The 21,972-nt window shown below is 31.0% G+C and overlaps 1 protein-coding gene across 2 annotated transcripts in view; it reads right to left on the minus strand.

The window, feature by feature from the left end:
* LOC108904304 (innexin shaking-B) overlaps positions 1 to 21,972 on the minus strand; it is a 69,588-nt gene that overhangs the window by 46,106 nt on the left and 1,510 nt on the right. The window contains exons 2-3 of one of the 2 annotated variants that reach the window (XM_018706801.1): positions 19,355 to 19,488; positions 13,442 to 13,619 (exon numbers count right to left, since the gene is read on the minus strand). In XM_018706801.1, the coding sequence (XP_018562317.1) occupies positions 13,442 to 13,619; positions 19,355 to 19,488 (312 nt within the window). Of the gene's footprint in view, positions 1 to 301; positions 968 to 13,441; positions 13,620 to 19,354; positions 19,489 to 21,972 lie in introns of those variants that run through there. The other variant, XM_018706802.1, reaches the window with a different exon arrangement.

Genomic DNA, 21,972 nt, shown 5'->3' on the forward strand with positions numbered 1-21,972 from the left:
TTTTATTAAGAGAAAATTGATCTTGAGAAGTCGATCACAGTTACATTTGTTGATATTTTTTGATAAATTGTTTCACTTCGTCTCGGTCGTACATTTATCAACGTTTACCGTAAGTTGAAACTGTTATGATTGAAACTGTTATGCCTATGTATTGACAAGGCTGTCGAGCATTTTTCAAACGTTTCATCACGGAACCAGACAATGAACTGAAACAATTAATCCGGCAGAAAAAATAAACACGTACCTACATTAAGAAATAGCCGAAATAGTTCGATTGTCCTGAAACAACAGAGTTACTCACTTGGAAGAATAAGCAGAAGCAGACCCACTGGTAGTATCTGTAGACTTTCTTCTCTTTCTCGTTGTGGGATGTGCGCACCCCAGGACTACCAGGTAGGTACATCCTGGCGTAGGGCTCCTGCTTGTTGTTGGACACCGTGAACGTGGAGTGTATCCAACAGAACGTGTTGAAGACATCCTCTGGGATCTCCTTGGTGTGGATGCAGTCTATGGGGTTCCCCACGTACTGCCTGGTAGTCACTATGAGGCTAAATGCGATGAGAATGGACACGGTAATGGAATAGTGCAGTCGAAAGACGGGCGAATCGATGTGGATGTGGCTGACCCGGACGAGAGATTTTAGTCCTCGGAAAATATCCAACATCTTACTTAAGTTTCACGGATGTAGGGTCGGAGTTTCATAATTCCGCGACTGTCTTCTCCGTCAGGCCATCATGTTTTGGTGGAGGTCATGGGTGGAAGGATCACTGTCGCGAAAGGCCAGCTCGTGGTCACATCGCTGGGTGTTCCCTTCATAGCACGTGAACCTGTCGACACATGCTGCACAATTTCGAGTTTCCGCGTAAGTGGACGCCCTGGATGCGTCGGGACGGCGATTATTTTAACACTACTTTCCCAAGGAGGAGCCAGCCATGTGCCGATTGGGATTTCGGTGCGATTATCTCTCTTCCCACTGTTATAAATACAAAACTACACTAAATGGACGGTTTACCTCGCGTCTAACGCACCCGGGCCTATCTCAGACGTCCACGGGCGCTCGTCGCGTCTATTTTGGCCGCCATCGGGGAGATGAAACGATCTCGCTGACTCCAGTCGGTGTATTTTTAACTAAAAATTAACCTGAAGATTTCGCACAGGACCGTACTTAACTTTACAAATTGCAACACTAAAATTAAGGATGAATTTGAAAAGTATTCGTAATAGAAAATATTTTCTGCCTTCAAAGTCCATCTAAAATTATTATTTAACCGAAAATCTATCATTGCTGTAGGACAATAAAAGTTTTCTATTTTTAATAATAAAAAGAAAAATCTAGTAAAATTACGTAATAATTAAATTAAAACACAACATTCTGTTTCACCAATCAGCGATCGCATTATCTTGAGCATAGACGTAACGGTTTGTCATTGTTCATTGTAAACGAATCATTAACATTGGTGAAGCCCAAGATTTAGGGAATTTTCGTTACCAATCGTGCAATTTTGGGTTGCCTAAGCTCGGCAGTTGCGTAGCTTGCAAACATTTATAAAGGCTCTGTAGTAGTTTATAAAAGTCACCGCCTACTGAGATTTAGAATCTTTAATGTAGTACCACAAAGCAAGATTTTTTTTTTAATGTTATTCTAAAGCGATTTTAGGTAGGGACTTCTTCGATACATGTTTTTGTTTATTCGAGTGTAACATTTTTCTTAAATATGCCAGAAAAGGAAAAACAGAGTGACCCTTTTGAATGCCCCATAAATTTTTTGTTCGTATACAGGGTGTCCCGTTCGTGTTTAAAAAAAAAATGTGTGCAACATCCTCAAGGGAAAATACCGGGGCTAGTTCATATAACGTTTTTTCATAGACGCCCTGTTTTCGAGATACAGTGTGTTTCAGTTGTTACTTTCCAAATAGTTTTCCTTAGTTATCTTTAAATCGGCTAAAGATAAAAATGTCAAAATTTGTACACGAGTAAATATCAATTGTGCGTTAAGAATAATGTGCAAACAGTTTTGCACAATTAATTTGTTCAATTTCTAAACGGTTTTGTAAACTCTAAAGCATACTAACAAAAAAAAAAAAGATATGGTACATGCTACCGAATTTTGACAAATATACCTTTTCTTTGGCGTACGCCTTAGAGTTTACAAAACCGTTTAGAAATGTAACAAATTTTGACTTTTAATATATTTTTTTTCTATTGTACCCCTCCTTGTATCGGCGAGACTGATTTTCAGAAAGAAACCGTTTGCACATTATTTTTAACACACAATTTATGTTTACTCGTGTACAAATTTTGACATTTTTATCTTTAGCCGATTTAAAGATAATTAAGGAAAACGATTTGGAAAGTAACAACTTCAACACATCGTATTTCGAAAACAAGGCGTCGAAGAAAAAAAAGTCACATGAAATACCCGCATTATTTTCACATGAGGAATTTGCAGGCAAGTTTTTTTGAAACATGAACGGAACACCCTGTATATTTTATATTATTTTTTATTTTAGGAAAAATTTTATAGGTACTTGCGAAAAAAGTCAGTTTTCAGGATGTCAACATATGTAGGGTGTCATGTATAAAAAATGACAGAAATGTAGTAGAGTTCTTATGTAAATTTAGGAACAGATGAATGACCAATTCTTTTTCAACATTTAATATTTACAGGATGTCTACAAGCTAGTCTTATTTAGGTGTCAAAAATAAAGTTGAAATTTGGCATTTTATTATTACTGAAATATAAGGCCTAGTAAGGCAAGATTCATATAAAATTTAAAAAAATATATATCCTTTTACCAAATTTTATAATAATGAAACTATTTTCATACTTTTTTATTTGATAAATCAATGAATTGTAAAGTGAGAAATATTTGCCACCAAAAACATTAAGGGCCCCATATTCTTTAAATAGTGTTTTCCGCAAAGACAAATAATTTCAAACATTTAATAACTGAATAATCTAAAGCTTATCAAATAATAGGAATGTTATGTCATGCCACCTGAGTATTTTCAAAGACTCCGCAGTAAAACGAATAAACAGGTGCAAAAAACTATCAAACCATCAAGGTTTTAGGTACTGAAATCTACGAAAATACTAACTTTTTTAGACATAACTCCACATGTAAATATTCTTATAACATTTACTCGCTTAGTCCTACATATAAAATTGTTTACTTTTATTTATAAGTACGTGAAAATAATTCTTAAAATGTGGGGTTAGGATAACAGAAAACGCATGTTTTACAAACGCCTTTTTGTAGTTATTATTTTATTTGGGTAAATATAAATGGTAACAATGAATAAACAAACATCAAGGATTTTATTTTTGTGCTTACTTTTGTTCTACACGTTTTACTTTTCAAGATTTCAGTACCTAAAAATGCCAGAAATTTCACCATTTCTCGGTCACCGGATATGGCCACCTTAACATACATTTTGAACACAAACAGAACCTTTTAATTTGTGTATTTTTATTTTAGTTTAATTAAGCTATTTCACAAGTCAATAATTTTTATAAAATTCATCGACATTTCTATATACGCAAGTTGGTCTAAATGATTTTATTTTGATCCTAGGAGTCTATGATTCATCGTTGTTTCCCCTTTCTTGAACACCTCGTATAATATCGTAATGTCGTTAACAAAGAAATATTATTAGGGGTATTTTAAAAATTTAGAAAATATCAACTTATGTTTCTTATTCTACTTATATCAACTGCAATATTTATTTTTAACCCATCAACCATGACATACATTCTGAGGTATTAACCGTCAGGAAGTGATCATAAAAAATATACAGGGATAAATCACCTTGGCAATAAGTCAGCGGTTGTATATTTAAAAATTGCGAACACATAAAAAATATTGTCGCGGATTATTCAATTTAAACTAGGTATTATAAATGTGCTAAAATCAGGTGAGTGGGCACAAATAACTAGAGTAGTACTATTTTTTCAAATTTTGAGAAAGTAGTTTTGATTTACAAATAAATCAGATTTTTCATTTTAATAATTCTGAAAATGTACGATGATATTCAAAGGAATTTACATGTTGTCAAATACTAATTGGAAATTCCAACCTAGCTAACAGACAGCAGAGCTTTTAAATTCATCCTTAAATTATGTTAGTCTCACAAGCACTGTTTCAACACTTTTACGCCATTTCTATCAATCAAGGTATGCCCTTCTAATTCACTAGATTTCCAAACACAAAATTTTACAGCAATTTATGCACCGATATTGCAAATTTTAAAATATTTTAAACACAAAACATACCAGCGGAAGTATATGTACATTATTCTCTAATTCACCGGTTCAACTGTCGTATGTTTGTCTATTTGTCTATATAATTATTTATGGATAAACATTTTAATATTTACGGCATTTTACCCAATAAAGGAATCCATAAATTTCTCATTTCATGATTCATATGACTCGAGGAAAGTTGAAAATTTGAGCAATTGTATCTCGTTTTAAAGAAAAGTAATAGATTTGAAAAAACAATAATAATTAATTGTTTTTATGTTATACAGAATCTAACTACGGTTTTCGAAATTTCATCAAACTGGTATTTTTGCAGTTACTCAGTGACACCGATTCTAAATACTACCCTGACACTCCTACTGACTGTTAATTGCCTTATGTTATTTTCAATATTAACGGTAATTAGCGATGGAGGTGTAAACTTTTGTGTAAACCAAACCATACAATGAACGGTATGAGATAAGTTTTAGATCACATGTATCCTTCGAAGATAAATAAATTCTTTGTTCTCCGATTAACACTTTTATTGTAATACTGCTTTTAGTTTTTGAAATATTTACTCTGATATCTGATAATATCAGTCACACTTAGAGAACAAACCATTGCACCTAAATAGAGAGTACACTTTCCACTTATTTGTTTATCAACGTTTGAAAGATATGCTAAATATAGCTCATCTTGTCCGCGAGATGTGCAGATCAAGAAGAGAGTCCGCAATAGGTGTGATAAAGAGAGAAGACCAAAATTTTAAGGTATATCTTCTGCAGAACAATTTTTTTTAGGTTTAGTATTTAATGAAAGTTTTATAAAACAGGGTGTTAGCAGTTTGACTGCTTTAATTTTAACAGATGATAGAATACATTAAAATAAACAAAAAAAACCGTATGGGTTCTAAACTCTACCAATTCCGAGAAAAAAATTATCACAATCTCTAACTTGATGTACAAAAGTTTGATTATTTAAGGAATATTGATAAAACTGCGAGCATAGAATACCATAAAATACAATGTTTAGCACTTTTTTGAACTTCTTTATGCTTAATTCTAAAAAATAATTAGCGTTGTAATAAATTTAAAATTCGATAAAATTCACATCGAACAATGTGACAACGGCGCGGCGGTTAACACGAGTTATGCGCAACGCATTCTGCTAAAAAAGGATAAGACGTAGCCGCTGTAATTTGGGAGCCTACCTGAAGCTTTCCCTTGCCGTACCGAGTGTGTATTCGTGGGCAGAAATATTTCAGACGCATACTTATTTACGTCAGTCTGTAGTTAGTTGTTATCGAACCTTTGAAAGGTATCTATTTTGTGATAAACAAGGTTAAGAATTTAATGCCTTTGAGCAATTTTTCTCTTCTAACTTTCAATTGGAAATATAGTTGCACTTTTCTGTTATTCCAGTCCTGCACAATTGATTGTCGGCTCATTCCGGATCTGTTCGACTCACCCCGACGAATATTCTTGGCAAACAGAGACTACACATTCAGTTTTATTCTGTTATTTGTGCTAAAATGTTTACATTTCGTATTCAGCCTTTACATTATATATAATTCCAAGTATTTATTTGACAGTATCTGCAATTTTGGTAGGATCAATTAATTTATCGTGCACAGAGGAGGAGTAGACCAGGTGTATAAACACATGAGTATATCTGGAGATTATTCTTGGGATGGGAAACATTGTTTAGATTACGCGTTTTCAAGGCAATGTTTATATTTTCTAAAAGAAAACATGCAGGGGATTGTTTAAATATAGAAAATTACCTGTTTCTAAATTTGATTGAGGCTATTAATTATATTAGAATACGGTACGGTAAATATTAGTGATCAGTATGTCGATGAGATTAATCCAATATCAAAAGATTATGTTTGGGTGTATTAGTCATGGGTTTAATTTCACGGTATTACTTTCGTTTTATAAATGGCTCTTTGCTCTTAACATGTTTGTATATTTAAGTTCAAATAGGAAATATAACCATATACGAAGATATTTTGAATACTGGTTCGACTTTCCTTAATAAAAATTATGCATTAGACGCTTTTTGTGATACACTGAATGACATTTTTTAGGGCAGTATCTTAAAGAAATAAAATATGTTCAAAGGTTTAACGTTCAATGGAAAAAGTAATGCACTCAAAAGATAAACTGGTGTTACTATTTTCATAAAGAAATTTAAATATCTGCGGTCCCAAATGAAACGTGAAGTAAGCATTTCTTATAAGTTGTAGGTACGTACGTGTAGAAATCAATACACAAAATAATCCAAAAAGTTTTTGGTCCTTTATCAACGTCAAGAAAAGTGCAAGTTATATTCCCTCTATACTCTCTATTCCATGACCAAAGTGTTGATGATTCACAGATTATAGTTAAAGTAATTGTCACCTAAATAGACGACACTATTCGAAATATTTACGAAACTTTCAGTAGGTACAGTTAATTATGCACCTGACAGATACTTTTGCAAAATTTCAGTGCATTTTACCACATAGTTTCTGAGTTATGATTAATCAAAGTTGACTATGTTTAGCATAGGCTTAATGGCACCGCCTGAGCCATTTCCGAGAAAAAAATGATCAAAATCACCAACTTGATGTACAAAAATACGATAAATTAAAGAATATTGAGAGATCTGTGTGCGTAGAAAACCATAAAATACAATGTTTATCAATTCTTCTTTATGCTTAATTCTAAAAAATGATTGTCGTTGTAATTTTATAATTCGATAAAATTCATATCGAGCAATGTGACAACTGCGCGGCGGTTTATTAATTAACACGAGGTACTAAGGTGTCCAGCAACCACCAATACGCAATTCAGTTGGTATCTGGATTCGACCGTGTCGGAGTGTTTTTTGCTTACCACTATTTTCTTTTCTCGAGGTGTTTTCTAGCGAGTGCGCGAAAATTGGATTCGAAGGTGCATCGAAAATGGCGGTGGACATTTTGAGCATATGTTGTAGTTTGTTTTGTACTTATGCGTTTAAAAATTACTGAATTTTTGCTTTTTGGTAAGTACCTAAATTATTTTTAATACATATGATTATTTGGACGACGTGAATCTTTGTGTACTTTATTTTTCAAATACGTAATTTGATTAAAAGTTAAGTTCCCGTTTCAAGAGATTCCTAATTACTAATATTCGAGGTAAAATTTAAGCACAACATCATCTTCGTACTACAAAATCGATGCATTTTATTTTATTTATTATAATTTGAAAAGCAATAATTGTCTTGAAATTTACTAAATGTTTCACAATAATAGCTGTTTACATTTTTTCCGTAGGACAAGTCTGCCGCGTGTACACGTGCATCAGCTGATTAAGCGCTGTTGTCACGTTGTGATGAAACTCCCCAATATTAATACTCGCTGTATTTTGAAAACTGTTAATCTTACGTCCCTGTAATATCATGCTGAAGTAATAACAGTCAAAGTTCTTATACTCACACTTTTTAATTTTTCATATAATTATTCACATAAATGAAACGCAACTATATCGCACATTTAAGTAAGGTTAGTTTGCTCACGCGCTGACATTGTACAAAATTTTGAACTAAAACCTTTTTCGTTTCACTTTTTTTTTCGTTTAAACGAAGTAATAAAATAAATCAAACAATAAGGACGATTCCTGCAAAATTTTTTAAAAACTTACCAAACGATTATAATGCATCCATTATTACTAACCTTGTTCAGAAAACTCAATTTATTAATGATAAATTTGTCAAAATAGGTATCAGTTTCTGCAATTTCCTGGTTTTAAATCTCACTAGATTCATCAAATATCTCGCGTGCATCAAGGATCTACACTAGGACCCTTACTTTTTCTTCTGTATAAACGACAACATGGCTGATTTACAAGTACATCATTTAATATATGCAGATGGCCTTAAACTTTTGTGCGATCATTGTAGATAGTTACTGCAAATTACAGAATGCACTTGTTATTAGTCTATGGTGCCGAAATAATAATTTAACGTTAAATGCTTCCAAGTGTAATATCGTTACATTCACTAGAAAGCCAAATGCTATCCTATTTGATTGTAATAGATTGTAGATAATATAACACTGCATAGATCTTATTACATAAAAGACCTTGGAGTTACATTTGACCGGACTATATTTTGCTAAACATAATATTTTTTTATTATTGCGTCATCCGCATTCAAGAATATAGATTTTAACATAAGGAATTCCAAATTCCTACACTACGATTGCTTTACACTACTCTAATTCGTTCTAAATTATAACATGCATCAGTAGTCCGGAACCCAATTCATACTAATCAAACTGCAACTTTGGTTTTTCCGTAGGGTTTATTACTTGAGCGTTTCAACATGTCCTTTCTAAAAGAAGAATTGTTTCTCATGTCATGTTTTTGTATAAGGTTTTCCATAATATTTTAGACTGGTGTTTTAAATAATATTCATAAGTATCACGATCCTCAGCTAAAAGCAATAACGTTTTTAGTGTACCCACAGCACGCAGTAACATCCTTGTAACAACACTGTTGTATCAGATTGTTTACAACTAGTGAGATATAAAAGAATACCCACATTATTTGTTGTTTGGCTAATAGTATAAAATATGCATTACTTGAGTAGTTATGTCCGCCACATGTTGTTTATTAACTTTTTGTTTTGCTCTTTATATTTGTGTCATTTGCAAGTTTTAATTTTTTCTCTATTTTTCATATTTAACTCCTTTCTATTTTTTTTTTAATTATTATATTTTAATAATAGACTCAACACATCCTGTTAATGGGCATTGCCTGTTCGATGTGTATTTCGAATAAATAAATAAGTAAATAAATAAATAACACTTTTGGATTTGGTACTAAAGAGGTATATATAAAGAGAGATAATTCTATAGAAAGACATATGTATATATAGCTGATGAAACATGTAATGACATGACAGAAAAGATGTACACAGTGTTGTAAGCGAATGGACAAGGATAACTTCGTAGGATGAAAAGAACGACAGTGGTTTTAAAACATACACCAAGCCTTCATCAACAAAGAAAGGTAAAATAAAAAACAAAGAACAATTTTTTTAGCAGCATCTACTTATTTCTTGACAGTGGCAAATCCTTTCTAATATCAAATTCCATTAAAATATCTGAAAATATAATTATCACAATTATACTATGTAATAAAAATAAAATGAATGCTCATAACTTTTTAAGGAAGCAAAATTTCTTGATAAAAAAACACCTTGTATATTAACATATTTTCTAATCAATCGCTGTTGAAGCCACACTCTTAATAATTTAGGAAAAACATTATTTTTCTAAAAAGTCATGTATGGTGGATACACCCCACAACTTCTCCAAATCATTTATTTTAACTCATTTTAAAGAGCATTGTAGGATCTTTGACCGATTTAACAGTGCCACGTCAGAAAAATTACGAAATACATAGGTATTAGTTGCCAAAAATATTTGTAAACACACGTATATCTGACATTAGCTGTGGTATTGTGGCACAACTTGTTTCTTCATCATGGATGGCAGGAAAATCTGTTAGGAAAGGTTTTCAATACCAGGCTGTGCCAAAAATAAATCATAAGATGTGATATGTTTTATTAAGTCAGGCTCTTTATAAAAATAGTCCTCAGCGTTATTTTAGATGGAAATTAAAAGAAGAAAATAGATAAATATTTGTAATATAAATATTTTAGAACATTTCAAGGTTTAATAACATTACCACAAGTTTAAACATTAACATAATGCGAGATTGGTTTAATAATAGTTAATTTATTAATACGTAAATTTTAAGCTGTTCTATACTTTATTATAGAGATAGAGTATGGTACTCATTCATAATTTTACTTACGTCTACTTAATTCAGTTAGAGGTTGGTATAATCGCCATAATGTTTGATTTATTAATACAAAGTTATGCTTTAAAAAATTACTTCAATTATATCTTCGATATGTCTGGGATCATTGACTTCTTGGTCTGGCAGTATGCCTAAAGTTTCTTTATTATACATACGAATACCTCAAGTAACTTTAACAATTTAAAATAATATTTTAAAGTAAAAAAAAACATTAATTTTAGTAGTTTTTTGACGTAATTTTATAGTAAAGAGTTTACGAGATTAAAAAAAAAGTAGGCTACCTCCACAAATTCTATTTAAAATTAGAAAATATGGTTTTTACTGTTTGTCTCGCATGTTTCGCATATCAATTGAAATATTACAATGCTTTATTAATGTCAAATGAATCACATCATTCCTTCCATGGAAGGAGGTACTTTCAACTGTTTTTTTACCCATTTATTTTGATTTTATTTTATTATTTTCATGTCCGTTAAAAACAAACATGTTCCTTTTTATTCTGTTGACGCGTACTCAACTCTGACCATTTGCTTAAATTGTACTGGAATGTCGGCTAAATTATGGCACTATTTTCTAGGTGACTCTACTCTTTCAAGATGCATTTGTATAGCTTAAAAGTGAATATTTCTGTGTACTAGTAATGTAATTAGCACACATTCATGTGCAAACATTTTTAGAAAATTTAAGCCTCCCATTCCATAGAGTTTGTATATTTGAAATCTGTTTGTTCGTTTTTAATAAAAAAAAATCACATACTTTACCAATTCTAACATTCATATAAAAATACTAGAGTTAAATATGGTTTACATCTTCCGTACTACAGAGTAAATTAATATTACTTACAATGCTCCAAGTCGTATTGGAGAAAAAATTTTCGAGCAGTTTCCGGTTCACATTAAAAATATGAAATATATAATGGAAAAAAAATACAAATATAAATTTTATTTGACTGAATAGCGTCTATAGCATCGCAGATTTCTATAAATAAATATTCGCATTAGGACTTGTCAAATTTATATGTAGGATGTGATATTTTAGGCCAGGAAATATAGAGTTGGACGCGACTTTTTGTTTCGGCAAGCTGAATTTATCACTATAGATGCTAAATATTATGTACAATAACATATTAGTTTCCACAGTCATAAAAATGGGGGGAAAATTGTTTACAAGGTGGTTAATTGTATAATTTTTAGGTAAATTCACGTTTTTCGCTTACAACTTTTTTCCGTTCATTTCCACGAGAAAATAGTAAAGTACTTTTTTTTCGTCTTCAAAAAACCTACAAAACTAGTCCTCGAGCGTCAAAAAATATTGATTAGATCAAAAGTTATTAACAGAAGAAGTTTATTTATGACCTTTGAATTAAACATTTATAAACTGCGTTATTATTGCCAGAACGTTTTGGCATCGCATCCTCTCATTCCTTATCACTGTCTAATAATTCACACGAAATCTGGAATCGGTAAGTTGAATAGTTTACAAGTTATGGCCTTATAAACAAATTAACTAATTATTAGTCTGGATGATCCCGAGGATCTTCCACAATCGCACTAATTTTTTTCATGATAGATTTCATAATAATACATTGAATTCTATATTTTTTTTTATTTCAAATTTGCAACCTGGAATTTTTTTTATTTTTTAGCCTTAGTTGCAAAATGAAATATACGACGCACGAGCGTGATATAGTTATATATTATTACTTATTCGGAAAGCTTATGAAAAGAGCTGTAAGTTAAAAAAGATATCGTCAAGATTCGTTGAAAAACAACGGAGTTACAGACTCGCTCTCGTTCGCTTCCCCCACCCTTCTGCCACGCCTACGCTCGCCGAAAATCAAGCGACCCACTGGCTTTTCCAGATAAAATATTTTTATCTGGGAAAGTACTCGGGTTGCCGGTTATGACAGTATTTTTTTCCCGCTACCAACCTATTTTGTTTCACAATAGGCCGTTCAACTTTAACAGTTTGTAACTCCGTTGTTTTTCAACGAATCTTGACGATTTTTTTTAACTTAAAGCTCTTTTCATAAGTTTTCCGAATATGTAATAATATATAACTATATATCACGCGCGTGCGTCGTATTTTTCATTTTGCAACTAAGGCTAAAAAATAAAAAAAATTTCCAGGTTTCCTCGGGATTTCCTCAAGTTACCGATTCCAAATTTTTTGTGAGTTATTAGACAGTGATAAGAAATGAGAGGATGCGATGTCAAAAGGCCCTGGTAATAATAATGCAGTTTATAAATGTTTAATTCAAAAGTCATAAATAAACTTCTTTTAATCTAATCAATATTTTGTAGGTCTTTTGAAGACGAAAAAAAAGTACTTTACTGTTTTCCGTGGAAATGAACGGAAAAAAGTTATAAGCGAAAAACGTGAATTTACGTAAAAATTATACAATTAACCACCCTGTAAACAATCTTCCCCCCATTTTTATGACTGTGGAAAATAATATGTTATTGTACATAATATTTAGAATCTATAGTGATAAATTCAGCTTGCTGAAATAAAAAGTCGCGAAATGGTTATTTCCCAGCTTATTTTCCTGGCCTAATTTATTGTAATTGTAATGTTACAACTGTTTGCTTTCTTAGAACATTGGTCAACAAATAGTTATAGTTTATATAATATTTATTTTGTATTATCATTATTATGTTACGGAGATGAACCCAACATCAAATAAAATACAATGATTTATTAATAACAAAAGACTGACATCTAAAAGTATCTCTATTTTCTTTCTTTGACAATTTTTTATGAAGATTTTCATGTCTTGAAGTAATTAATTTAGAGGTTTTCTTCCAAGCGAAGCCATTTGACATTTTTTTAAACCACTCCAAATAGGGCACAGGGCAATAAAACAGTTATAGATTTTGTAATATTTATTACATAAGTTTCGAGAATGTAATACTACTTATAATTATATCCTAACCAAAAAGTGTCAAAATCGCGATTTTTTTTTATATATTTGAGATTATGTGGAAAGGTAATTTTTTTGCTGAAAAGAAATTATTTTCCGTTATTACAAGATACAAAAACTATGACTATTTTATTGATCGATGGCCCAGGAAAAGAAAAAAAAATGTATGTTTTTAACAGTCAGGAGAGGAACAAATTAAAATCATTTGGAGTAGGTTAAAAAAAGAAAATTAGGCAAAGGAATAAAATAGAAAAAAAGATCCAATGATTCTTTTGTTATTAATAAAACATTATAATATTTTATATGCAGATGTTATACGCAAAACGTATGGAGTCCTAGGAAAATTGATTAATAGAATAAAAATATAACAAGTATTTAATATTTGAATGTATTAAATTCAGTTATATTACAAAATCTTACCTGAAAGAATAGGAAGAAAGCCACCCATTGATAGTATTTTGTTTGCTTTATTGGATTTTTCCCAGTTGCTTGTATGCCAGGAAGGTGTCCTTGATTGCTTGGCCTTTTGTAAACATCCAAAACAGTATACGTTGAATGTATCCAGCAATAGGTGTTCAAGACATCTTCAGGAATATCCCTGAAATTAAGTATTTTCTTCGTCATATGTTGTATGATTGAAATATATGTTAGAAAGATAAATAAAAGACTTATTATTACAATGTTCAAGTTAGTTTGAATTGTTTTTAATGTGGCCCACTGTGGCCCACTTTCCAAGGACTGTATATCTATAATTCAAAAAAATTTGACATTTAATATTTATTTTTAATTCAGCTGCTGCTGACAAGCAGCTGACTAAATCCCCTGCCTTTCTCGTGATTAATATTAAATAATTGAGCCATAAATTTGAAAAAAATTGTGTTTTATAACCGTGACTAAAACGCTTAAAGTAATTCGTGTTACATTTTGCTTACATTAGATTAACCATTTATCATATTAGCTTTATTCTAAGTCTAATGATTTAGATTTGTGTAGGTATGATTTTAAAAAATATGGTTACTCTTAGTGGGCACCATTTTTTTTAATAAAAAGCATATTAAACAGAATATCACACCAAGAAAGTGTGTGAAAAATATGAGTTTGTAATGATTTATTTAGAAGCGATAAAAAGGCTACATAAAATATTGTTATATCTATAATAATTGTTGGTAATTATTCAGATCAAAAGAAGCTATCAACCAATTTTCCAAGAAAATTGTATTTTAACGGAAATAACTACTAAAGTAAACCATTAGTCATTTGACACTTTTCCAATAATAAAATAACAAGAAAATGCCTGTCTAGTAACACACATGTCCTAAGTTTAAAATATACGTATCTTTCTCCTTGTTCCTTTATTTTTAACGCATATATATTATTCAAAGTGCAATTTTTAGATTATTTACTGCTTACATACTGGAATTTCCGGTGATGTTTCTAGAAAAATTACTGTTTACCTTCTAATTATCTGCTTACTTGTAATTTGAATGCATATTGAAAGATTTATAGAGCTCATATTAGTACCACAGACAAAATAGCTATCGCCCCAGACCGCTACTGGAATAGGCCAGCAGTTTTAAATTTCCGAATTGCCGATAGAGTACACCACCAGCAGAATTTTAGGAAAAATCTAATGCAGCGGCTCGCATTCCTACGTGTATCCTAGCAACATATAAACAACACTTTGACAATGTTACCAAGCGTATTTACAGATTTAAATTGTACACTTTTTTTTATCAATATCTGTTTTTTACGTTACTGTATTTACTTAAATGTATGATGTAGGTATTGATAAAAATGTTTCAAAGAATCAACGAATATCTATGTACTTTCATATGATATTCTGCAGCGGTGTCACAATTAGGTTATTTAATCATAATTTCGTTAATTAGTTACTGTTTTCATTTTTGGTATTGATATACTGCAGAAAATATATTTCCAAATAAATAAAATTCGTAATAATATTTGAAACTGTTTGTAATATAATGTTTTTAATATTTGATGATGATAATAAATTTATTTAATATACAAGGTGGTTTATTAATACGTCGCGGAATGTAGTTACAGGGTTTTGTTTTATATTTTGACATCCACTTATAGTTTTAATAATCAAATATAGAAAAAAACTTTAAATACTCATATACGACTTTTCCTTTATTTCTTTTGACATTCATTCACAAAATTCATTAAAAATCATTAAAAAAATTAAAATTAATCCTTATTGGAATAACAAATAACCATTTTTATAACTAACCTTTACAACAACAGAAGGAGAATACCTAAAAACGAAATAACATTAAAATACCCACAATTTTTACAAATTTTCAACATGTAAGTAATTGTGATGATACAGTTGAAAATATGCTTTAATTTACTATTTACTGCTTTAAAAACAAATTCAGAATTATCAAACATTTCGTCTTGTATTTTTTCTTTCAATACTTGTAAATTTTGAGGCCTGTAGTAATATATTTTGTTGAAGTGTCCCCATAAAAATATGTCTAAAGGAGGATAAAAATAAAGATATGTCTAAACGAGGATCGGGGCTTTTTTCTGGCTACCTAAGGTCTCTAATAATATTTTTTAGTATTCGTTAACGGGATTCGTCCTCCAAAATAAATTTGCCGAAATTCCTGAAGAGCTTTTGCACATTATTGTTATTTAAATAATACAGTTTAATTAAGTATATTTAATTTTTCGTCATCAGAATAACCCATTTTAATTTAATAAAATTAAAATGGGTTATTCTGATAAATCCCATGTATTTTTAATATAATGAGTTATAGTGTGCGATAGAGATAGAGGCCTTTTCTCTCTCTGTCTCTCTCTGCTTCAGGAGGCTCTGGGGCTTTCCCAGCATCTTCAGGACACCTAGGGAGGGAGCATGGGCTACAGCGCGTGGCCTTTTTAGCCTTCGTCATCGAGCTATGACGTCACAATATATGAGAAAAAAAACGGTTTTTGCTCGTAACTCGGAAATGGCTGGAAATATAAACAAATCTCCCCTTGGTTCTGAGTAGAGCACTGAGTGGGTGAGGCAGAGCGAGGTGTCACAATATATGAAAGAAACAAAAAACAGTATTAGCTTGTACCTTGAAAATGACTCAAATTCTCAAAAAATCTCCCATGGTTCTGATTGGTGATCGAGTAAAAAATGTACGAAGTCCGCATGTCGAAAAAAAAATCAGGACCAACGGTGTGTGACATCATAGAATAAAAAAGTGTTTATAACTCGGAAACGGTGCGTTGAATCGAGAAAATAATTGAAAAAATCTATCCAGACTCCAGGTTGTGATTATCCGTTCTGCGTTGAATGGAAAGGGTGCGAAGTCCGAAAATCAAAAAAGTTAGCCAATAATTGCAACAGCAGTAGCAAACGCATTATCTTATCTCTCATTTATTGAAGATTTGTTATTTTTTTTTAATAAATTTCGTATCAACCAGCCCTTGGGGTTTCAACAATTTTATTAAATAAAAAATTAAGGTACTATTATTAAGGAAATTCATTTTTAAATTTTTATTATCGAGTAGAAGAGCTACCACGCTAAATTTTATTGCTGGATGCCGGCTAACAAGACCCTGCATCCTTTTTAGGTTGCCAGTTTCCAGCAATTAAAGCGCGGTCTGAGGCGATAAGCTATATTGTCTGTGATTACATTGTGTGCCGCAGAGCATTCAAATTCAACATGTCTCGCGAAAATGACCCAGCGTTGTCATTTTGTTATTTATGAATAAATATATTTTTTTGAACACTTAAAGACATGATTAATAACATACTTGAATATCATCCTCTTAAATCACAAGAAAATGCTTTGTTTGAACTTTTACAGTGGTGGTACACCTTAATGTTGATGCTATCACTCTTTTATGATCTTGATGTTTTGCGTAAAGTTAAAAGGCGTTTGAAAATAAATTCAGGAAAGTTTTTGTTATAAAAAGGTTACTCATGCAGTAGCAAAACCCGAAAAACAAATCGGGAGTTATGCCGTCACTTGTAATATCCAGAAGTTATATAAAACGGCGGTAAACTTCATTTTAATATATATTTTATGGAGGTTTCTGTTCAAAATTGCGCGTTGACGTCATAGCTGCCTTAACAGTAAACTATTTGAGATACTAGTAAACATTGTGTCGCATAGTTTACGAAATAAACTAATAAGTGTTACGTCATTACGCTAAATTTAACAACAATATTCTGAATTTAGCCCAATTTTACGTAAAAGAGGCATTATCCTTTTTTTTGGCAATGCTGGTTCGGCTATTACTGATTTTACATGAAATTCCGATCACTAAATAAATTAAATGTATTAATTACATAAATCTACTTCAAAATGATTAATATTTCATAATAATTTTACTATATCTATTAACTAGCTAGTAGCAAATAGTTATCTCGTATAAAAATTAAAAATAATGTCCAAATATAATTAATATATCAACACATACCTACCTGATAAGTCACTACAGAAACTGTTTTTGTTTCCAAATTTTTTCAAACAGGTAGTTTTTTACATACTTAGATTTCTAGTGTCGAAAATAGTAGGACAGTAGTTTGTCAGATTCTTTAGGATTTTTTTAATTCATTAGAATTAGCTTATTTTAATAAAGTTTTACAAATAGGGCAAATATTAATCTGGTCATGTCCAAAACCTTTGACATTCGTTTCAAAATGTCTTTTTTTCTAAAAGCTTAGTGTTTTTTATATCATTTTCTATTTTCTAATGAACCAGCCCTAAATAGAAAGTGGAAACAAAAAAATATCTTTTTATCTGGATTCTAGACGTTGTTTTTTGTTAAGGTTGATTTTTAAGCAACAAAAATCGAATATATTTCCTCCAATGCTAATTGGAACATGTAGATCCTATATAGTAATTATTCTCCACAATTTAAACATTGGGGATCTTGTCTGTGGAGTTAAATATTTTTTGCATACCTAAATTTTTGGTATTGAAAGCCTCAATACACTTCTGCAACCAACAATACAAGATAATTAAAATATTTCTGGATAACTATAAATACACATACTATATAACTGTATGCGATGCAAAACTATTTGAATAATATCCTATTATTCTCATAGGACATTTAAAGCTGTTCTATTCATCCTTAGTATTCCTGGTTGCATATCTATACACTGTTATCTAGAAAACAATGGGACATATTCAAGGATACCTAGCTTTACTAAATGAAATGAATTGATTTAAATCAAACTACCTTTGTGCTTCCCTTAAATGTTGCGGGAATTTTTTTAAATAGCCGAATATGGATATAGGTTATTTTTTACCTAAAACATAAATGTGGCTAAAAATATCCACCTTATATCATTTTTTGTGTTTTCTACTATATTTTTTTGTTGGTGCAGATTTTGAGAAGATACAGGAATTTCATGAAATGTACTATTAATTACAAACTAGATAATACTCGTTGTTTACTAGAATTTTTGTCTAATTAAACCTCACCTTTTTGCTAAATTTGTAATTGAATTTATTTCTGCGATTTATACTATTAAAGAGGCAATGTTTATTGAAATATAGGTATCTCTTTTAACACATCATTTACAAATCTGTCTTAGTAGATGCTGATTTTTGAATCGAGATAAGTAAAAAACAAACTGATAACTGCGGTAGTAGAAAATTGAAGTCTATTTTTACCTGAAACGGTGCTTTTTAGGGGCATGTAGTAAGTATTTTTTTTGTAATGGATAAAGTATTGTTTCATGATGATCTACGTTTTCCCAAAACCTTTACAAAAAAAATAGCTAGAACAAAAAAACAAAAAACTGTTAGGATAGTCTTAACGCCCTGTATGTTTCAGGTAAAGAATAAACTTATATACGTATTCGGCTGTACCAAAAGCTTTCTTAAACCAAATTTAATCGAAATCAAATGCCAGTAATTTTTTAAGGAAACAAGCACTAAAGTAACTTCTAGTCAAAATTACTTTATTTTTTATTCAAGTAGGCTAGCCTTGAACTGTGATTCATTCATTTCGGGACACCCTGTATTTCCTATGCTTACGTCAAATTACAAATTAATGAATTTAGCTCTGTTTTAAGTCAATTATTTGATGTTATTCATAGTGTTTCTCTTATTTTGACATTTAAATGTGATATTTCTGATTGGTTATTTTAGAACCCTTAGTCCCGATACTTGGAGTCTCGGTTAATGCTTGATTAACTGGTCAGGCGATTAGACTGTACATACACTGATTTATTTTTATAAAATATAATCACAGTCTAATCGCTTGATTAGTTAATAAAGTCTTAACCGAAACTCAAAGTACCGGGCCTTAGTGTAATAAAACAGCAAAGTTTTGTCTTCTCGAATATATACGTACCTTGTGTGAATACAATCTATTGGGTTGCCAACATATTGTCGAGTGGTTACAGCTATGGAAAAAGTAACTAACAAGATAACTGTAGCATTTGTATGTAGCCTGAATATTGGAGAATCAATGGTGACGTTGCTACTCTGAAACAAAAATATGCGTCAAATTCGCCTTATTACTACAGAAAATTAATTGTTACGATCAATTGAATATTACTATTTTTTTTTAGAACAAAAAATCATCTATGGCATCTATACAAACATTTGCAAATATTTTGCGTTGATAAGAAATGAGGAATAATCCAAATTTTATTTTTAAGACATGACACAGCTCAACATTTACTATTTTCATAGGTAAATACATGTGGTTTAAGTTTTTATTATTCGAACCAACAGTTTTTGTTTTATTTTTGAAGGACTAAAGTATTTATAGGAGGTGTGGACAACAGACCACTATAAATTTTGATCATTGGCTTAGTTAAGAATATGCCAAGATTTTTGCTGAAATCATAATTTATACCCCTTTGTTTCGCAAAGGAGTGTTTTACGATGTTTCAAAAAGAACCTTGGTCAATAATAAAGTCAAAATTTCAACGATTTAAAGTGGTGACGAATTCTTTATTCTGTTAAATAAGGATGATCACACTTTGGCAAAAATTCTGGTAAATTGAATAAATGGCTTTTGGTACAATCAACTACATTTTTATACATAGCTGTAACTAACTATACCTATAGAGGGTCACAACCCTATCCATAAATTTACATAATAATAGCAACAGAATGTATAAAAAAATTATTTACCTCAGATTATTTTCATATAGTTAGTTATCCAAAAAATTGCAAGGCAATGATCGCACACTTGAATGAGCTGATTACTTCACGATTAGCTGTGAGTATACTGTCTTTTATTTGGCACCGCCTTAAGTAAATATTTTTATTAATTTTATTTTCAGGTTCATCTTGCTTTGGATTGGACACAGAATGATTTGTATATTTTAAAAACACCCAAACGCTTACAAAATGGTAACTGCTCAACCGTGTCTCTAAACGTTTTATTAAATTAAAATTAAAAGTACAAAGATTAAAGTGTTTCCGATAATACATATTATTGACTCAATTGGTTGGCTTGAATAATATATTTGAATACTTATGTAATAGCTAAATGTCGTATCGTTAAAGTAAATTCGTTACCAATAAGTTCCAAGAATATTTGATGTCTAATTGAAAATTTACAGCTCAATTTTCTGCGGTGAAACTTAAATTTCATGTAGGTAATTATTTCCGAACTTATTAAATTTTATGCAATCTCGAAACTTTTTTTTGACCTTTTGACAGCTATTCAAGGATTTAATCACCAAATGCAATGAAGTTATTTATAGATTCAAAATTATTTGCTACTTCGAAAATCTTACGAAAATAAAGTAAATGCGGACCGCTTAGGTTAATAGTACATCGATTAACTTTAATAGCAGTGGAGGCATCAAATTACGTTTTTGATTGGTCATTAGCCTGCATTCAAATTGGACCAAATAATGAGGAACAGGTGAAGTAATTTTTAAAATTTTGAAATTTTGGTTGTGAATTACTCATAGCGATAGAGCCAGAAATAAAACCTCGAATAGTTTTCGGGTCCCTATAGCAATAATAATTCAAAAAATTTGAATAATAATATCTATCTCCTATCCTAATCGCAAGGATTAGCCTAGAGGTCTCTGTGCGGGAGAGGGGACAGTATATTATTATTGCGTAGGCTGCATTTGTACCCAGCAACGACTTACGTTCGTAAGCCCCCACCAAGGAATAAGGGTTACTTGAAAAACCGCATTATTTAAGGTTAAACCCCTACCGATATCAGTCTCTCACATTAACACAAGCCAACCTTCTTCCACTGTACTATACCCGCAAAGAGGGTGCTTATTCTCCTCTTAGAATATACATTATTATCTATGGTCTTTCGAGCACGGGAATCGAACCATCGAAAGTGGCAACGTTGATTCAAATATATTCAAATATTTATTTTACTGCTTTGCTGTTTGGATAATACCTGGCAAAAGGTGCGCTTCATACATCCCTAAAAATCGATCGATTTTTGTGCGAATCCAGTGAGGATCGGCCAAATAGAATATTTATTATGGAGAATTTTATGGGGATTGTTTTTGTTCCAAATAATTTTTGCCATCCGACAAATGGTTTGACAGAAAACCAGCAATAAGTGTTTTGCAGAAGGCAATTATCCCTATGAAATCAGATTGTACCACTCACTGAACATCTTTCGAAACTTCGTTTCTAATTTTAGCACTAATTCGTATCCAAAATTCCAATAACTTATAAATTATTGCTACTAAAAATGCTAATTTAACTGGTATTAAATTGCCAGAATATGTTTTATGTCATTACAATTTCAGTTAGAGTACCTCATTACTGATTTAGGTCGACGCCTATTCAAAGTAGGTACTCTATTTTTTTAATTTTATTTTATTTTTATAACTGGCGCATTCGCCATTATTTTAATTGTTTTAAATAATATGTAGAAAATTAAGTAACAAGGTTTTGGCTGTTCTGATGCATTTTTGATCTTTAAAAACATTAGAATAACTGTATATCTCAAAGCTATAATTCAAAATTAAC

The sequence above is a fragment of the Anoplophora glabripennis genome, unplaced genomic scaffold, assembly GCF_000390285.2.
Source record: "Anoplophora glabripennis isolate ALB-LARVAE unplaced genomic scaffold, Agla_2.0 scaffold101, whole genome shotgun sequence".
In the NCBI taxonomy this organism is placed as follows: domain Eukaryota; kingdom Metazoa; phylum Arthropoda; class Insecta; order Coleoptera; family Cerambycidae; genus Anoplophora; species Anoplophora glabripennis.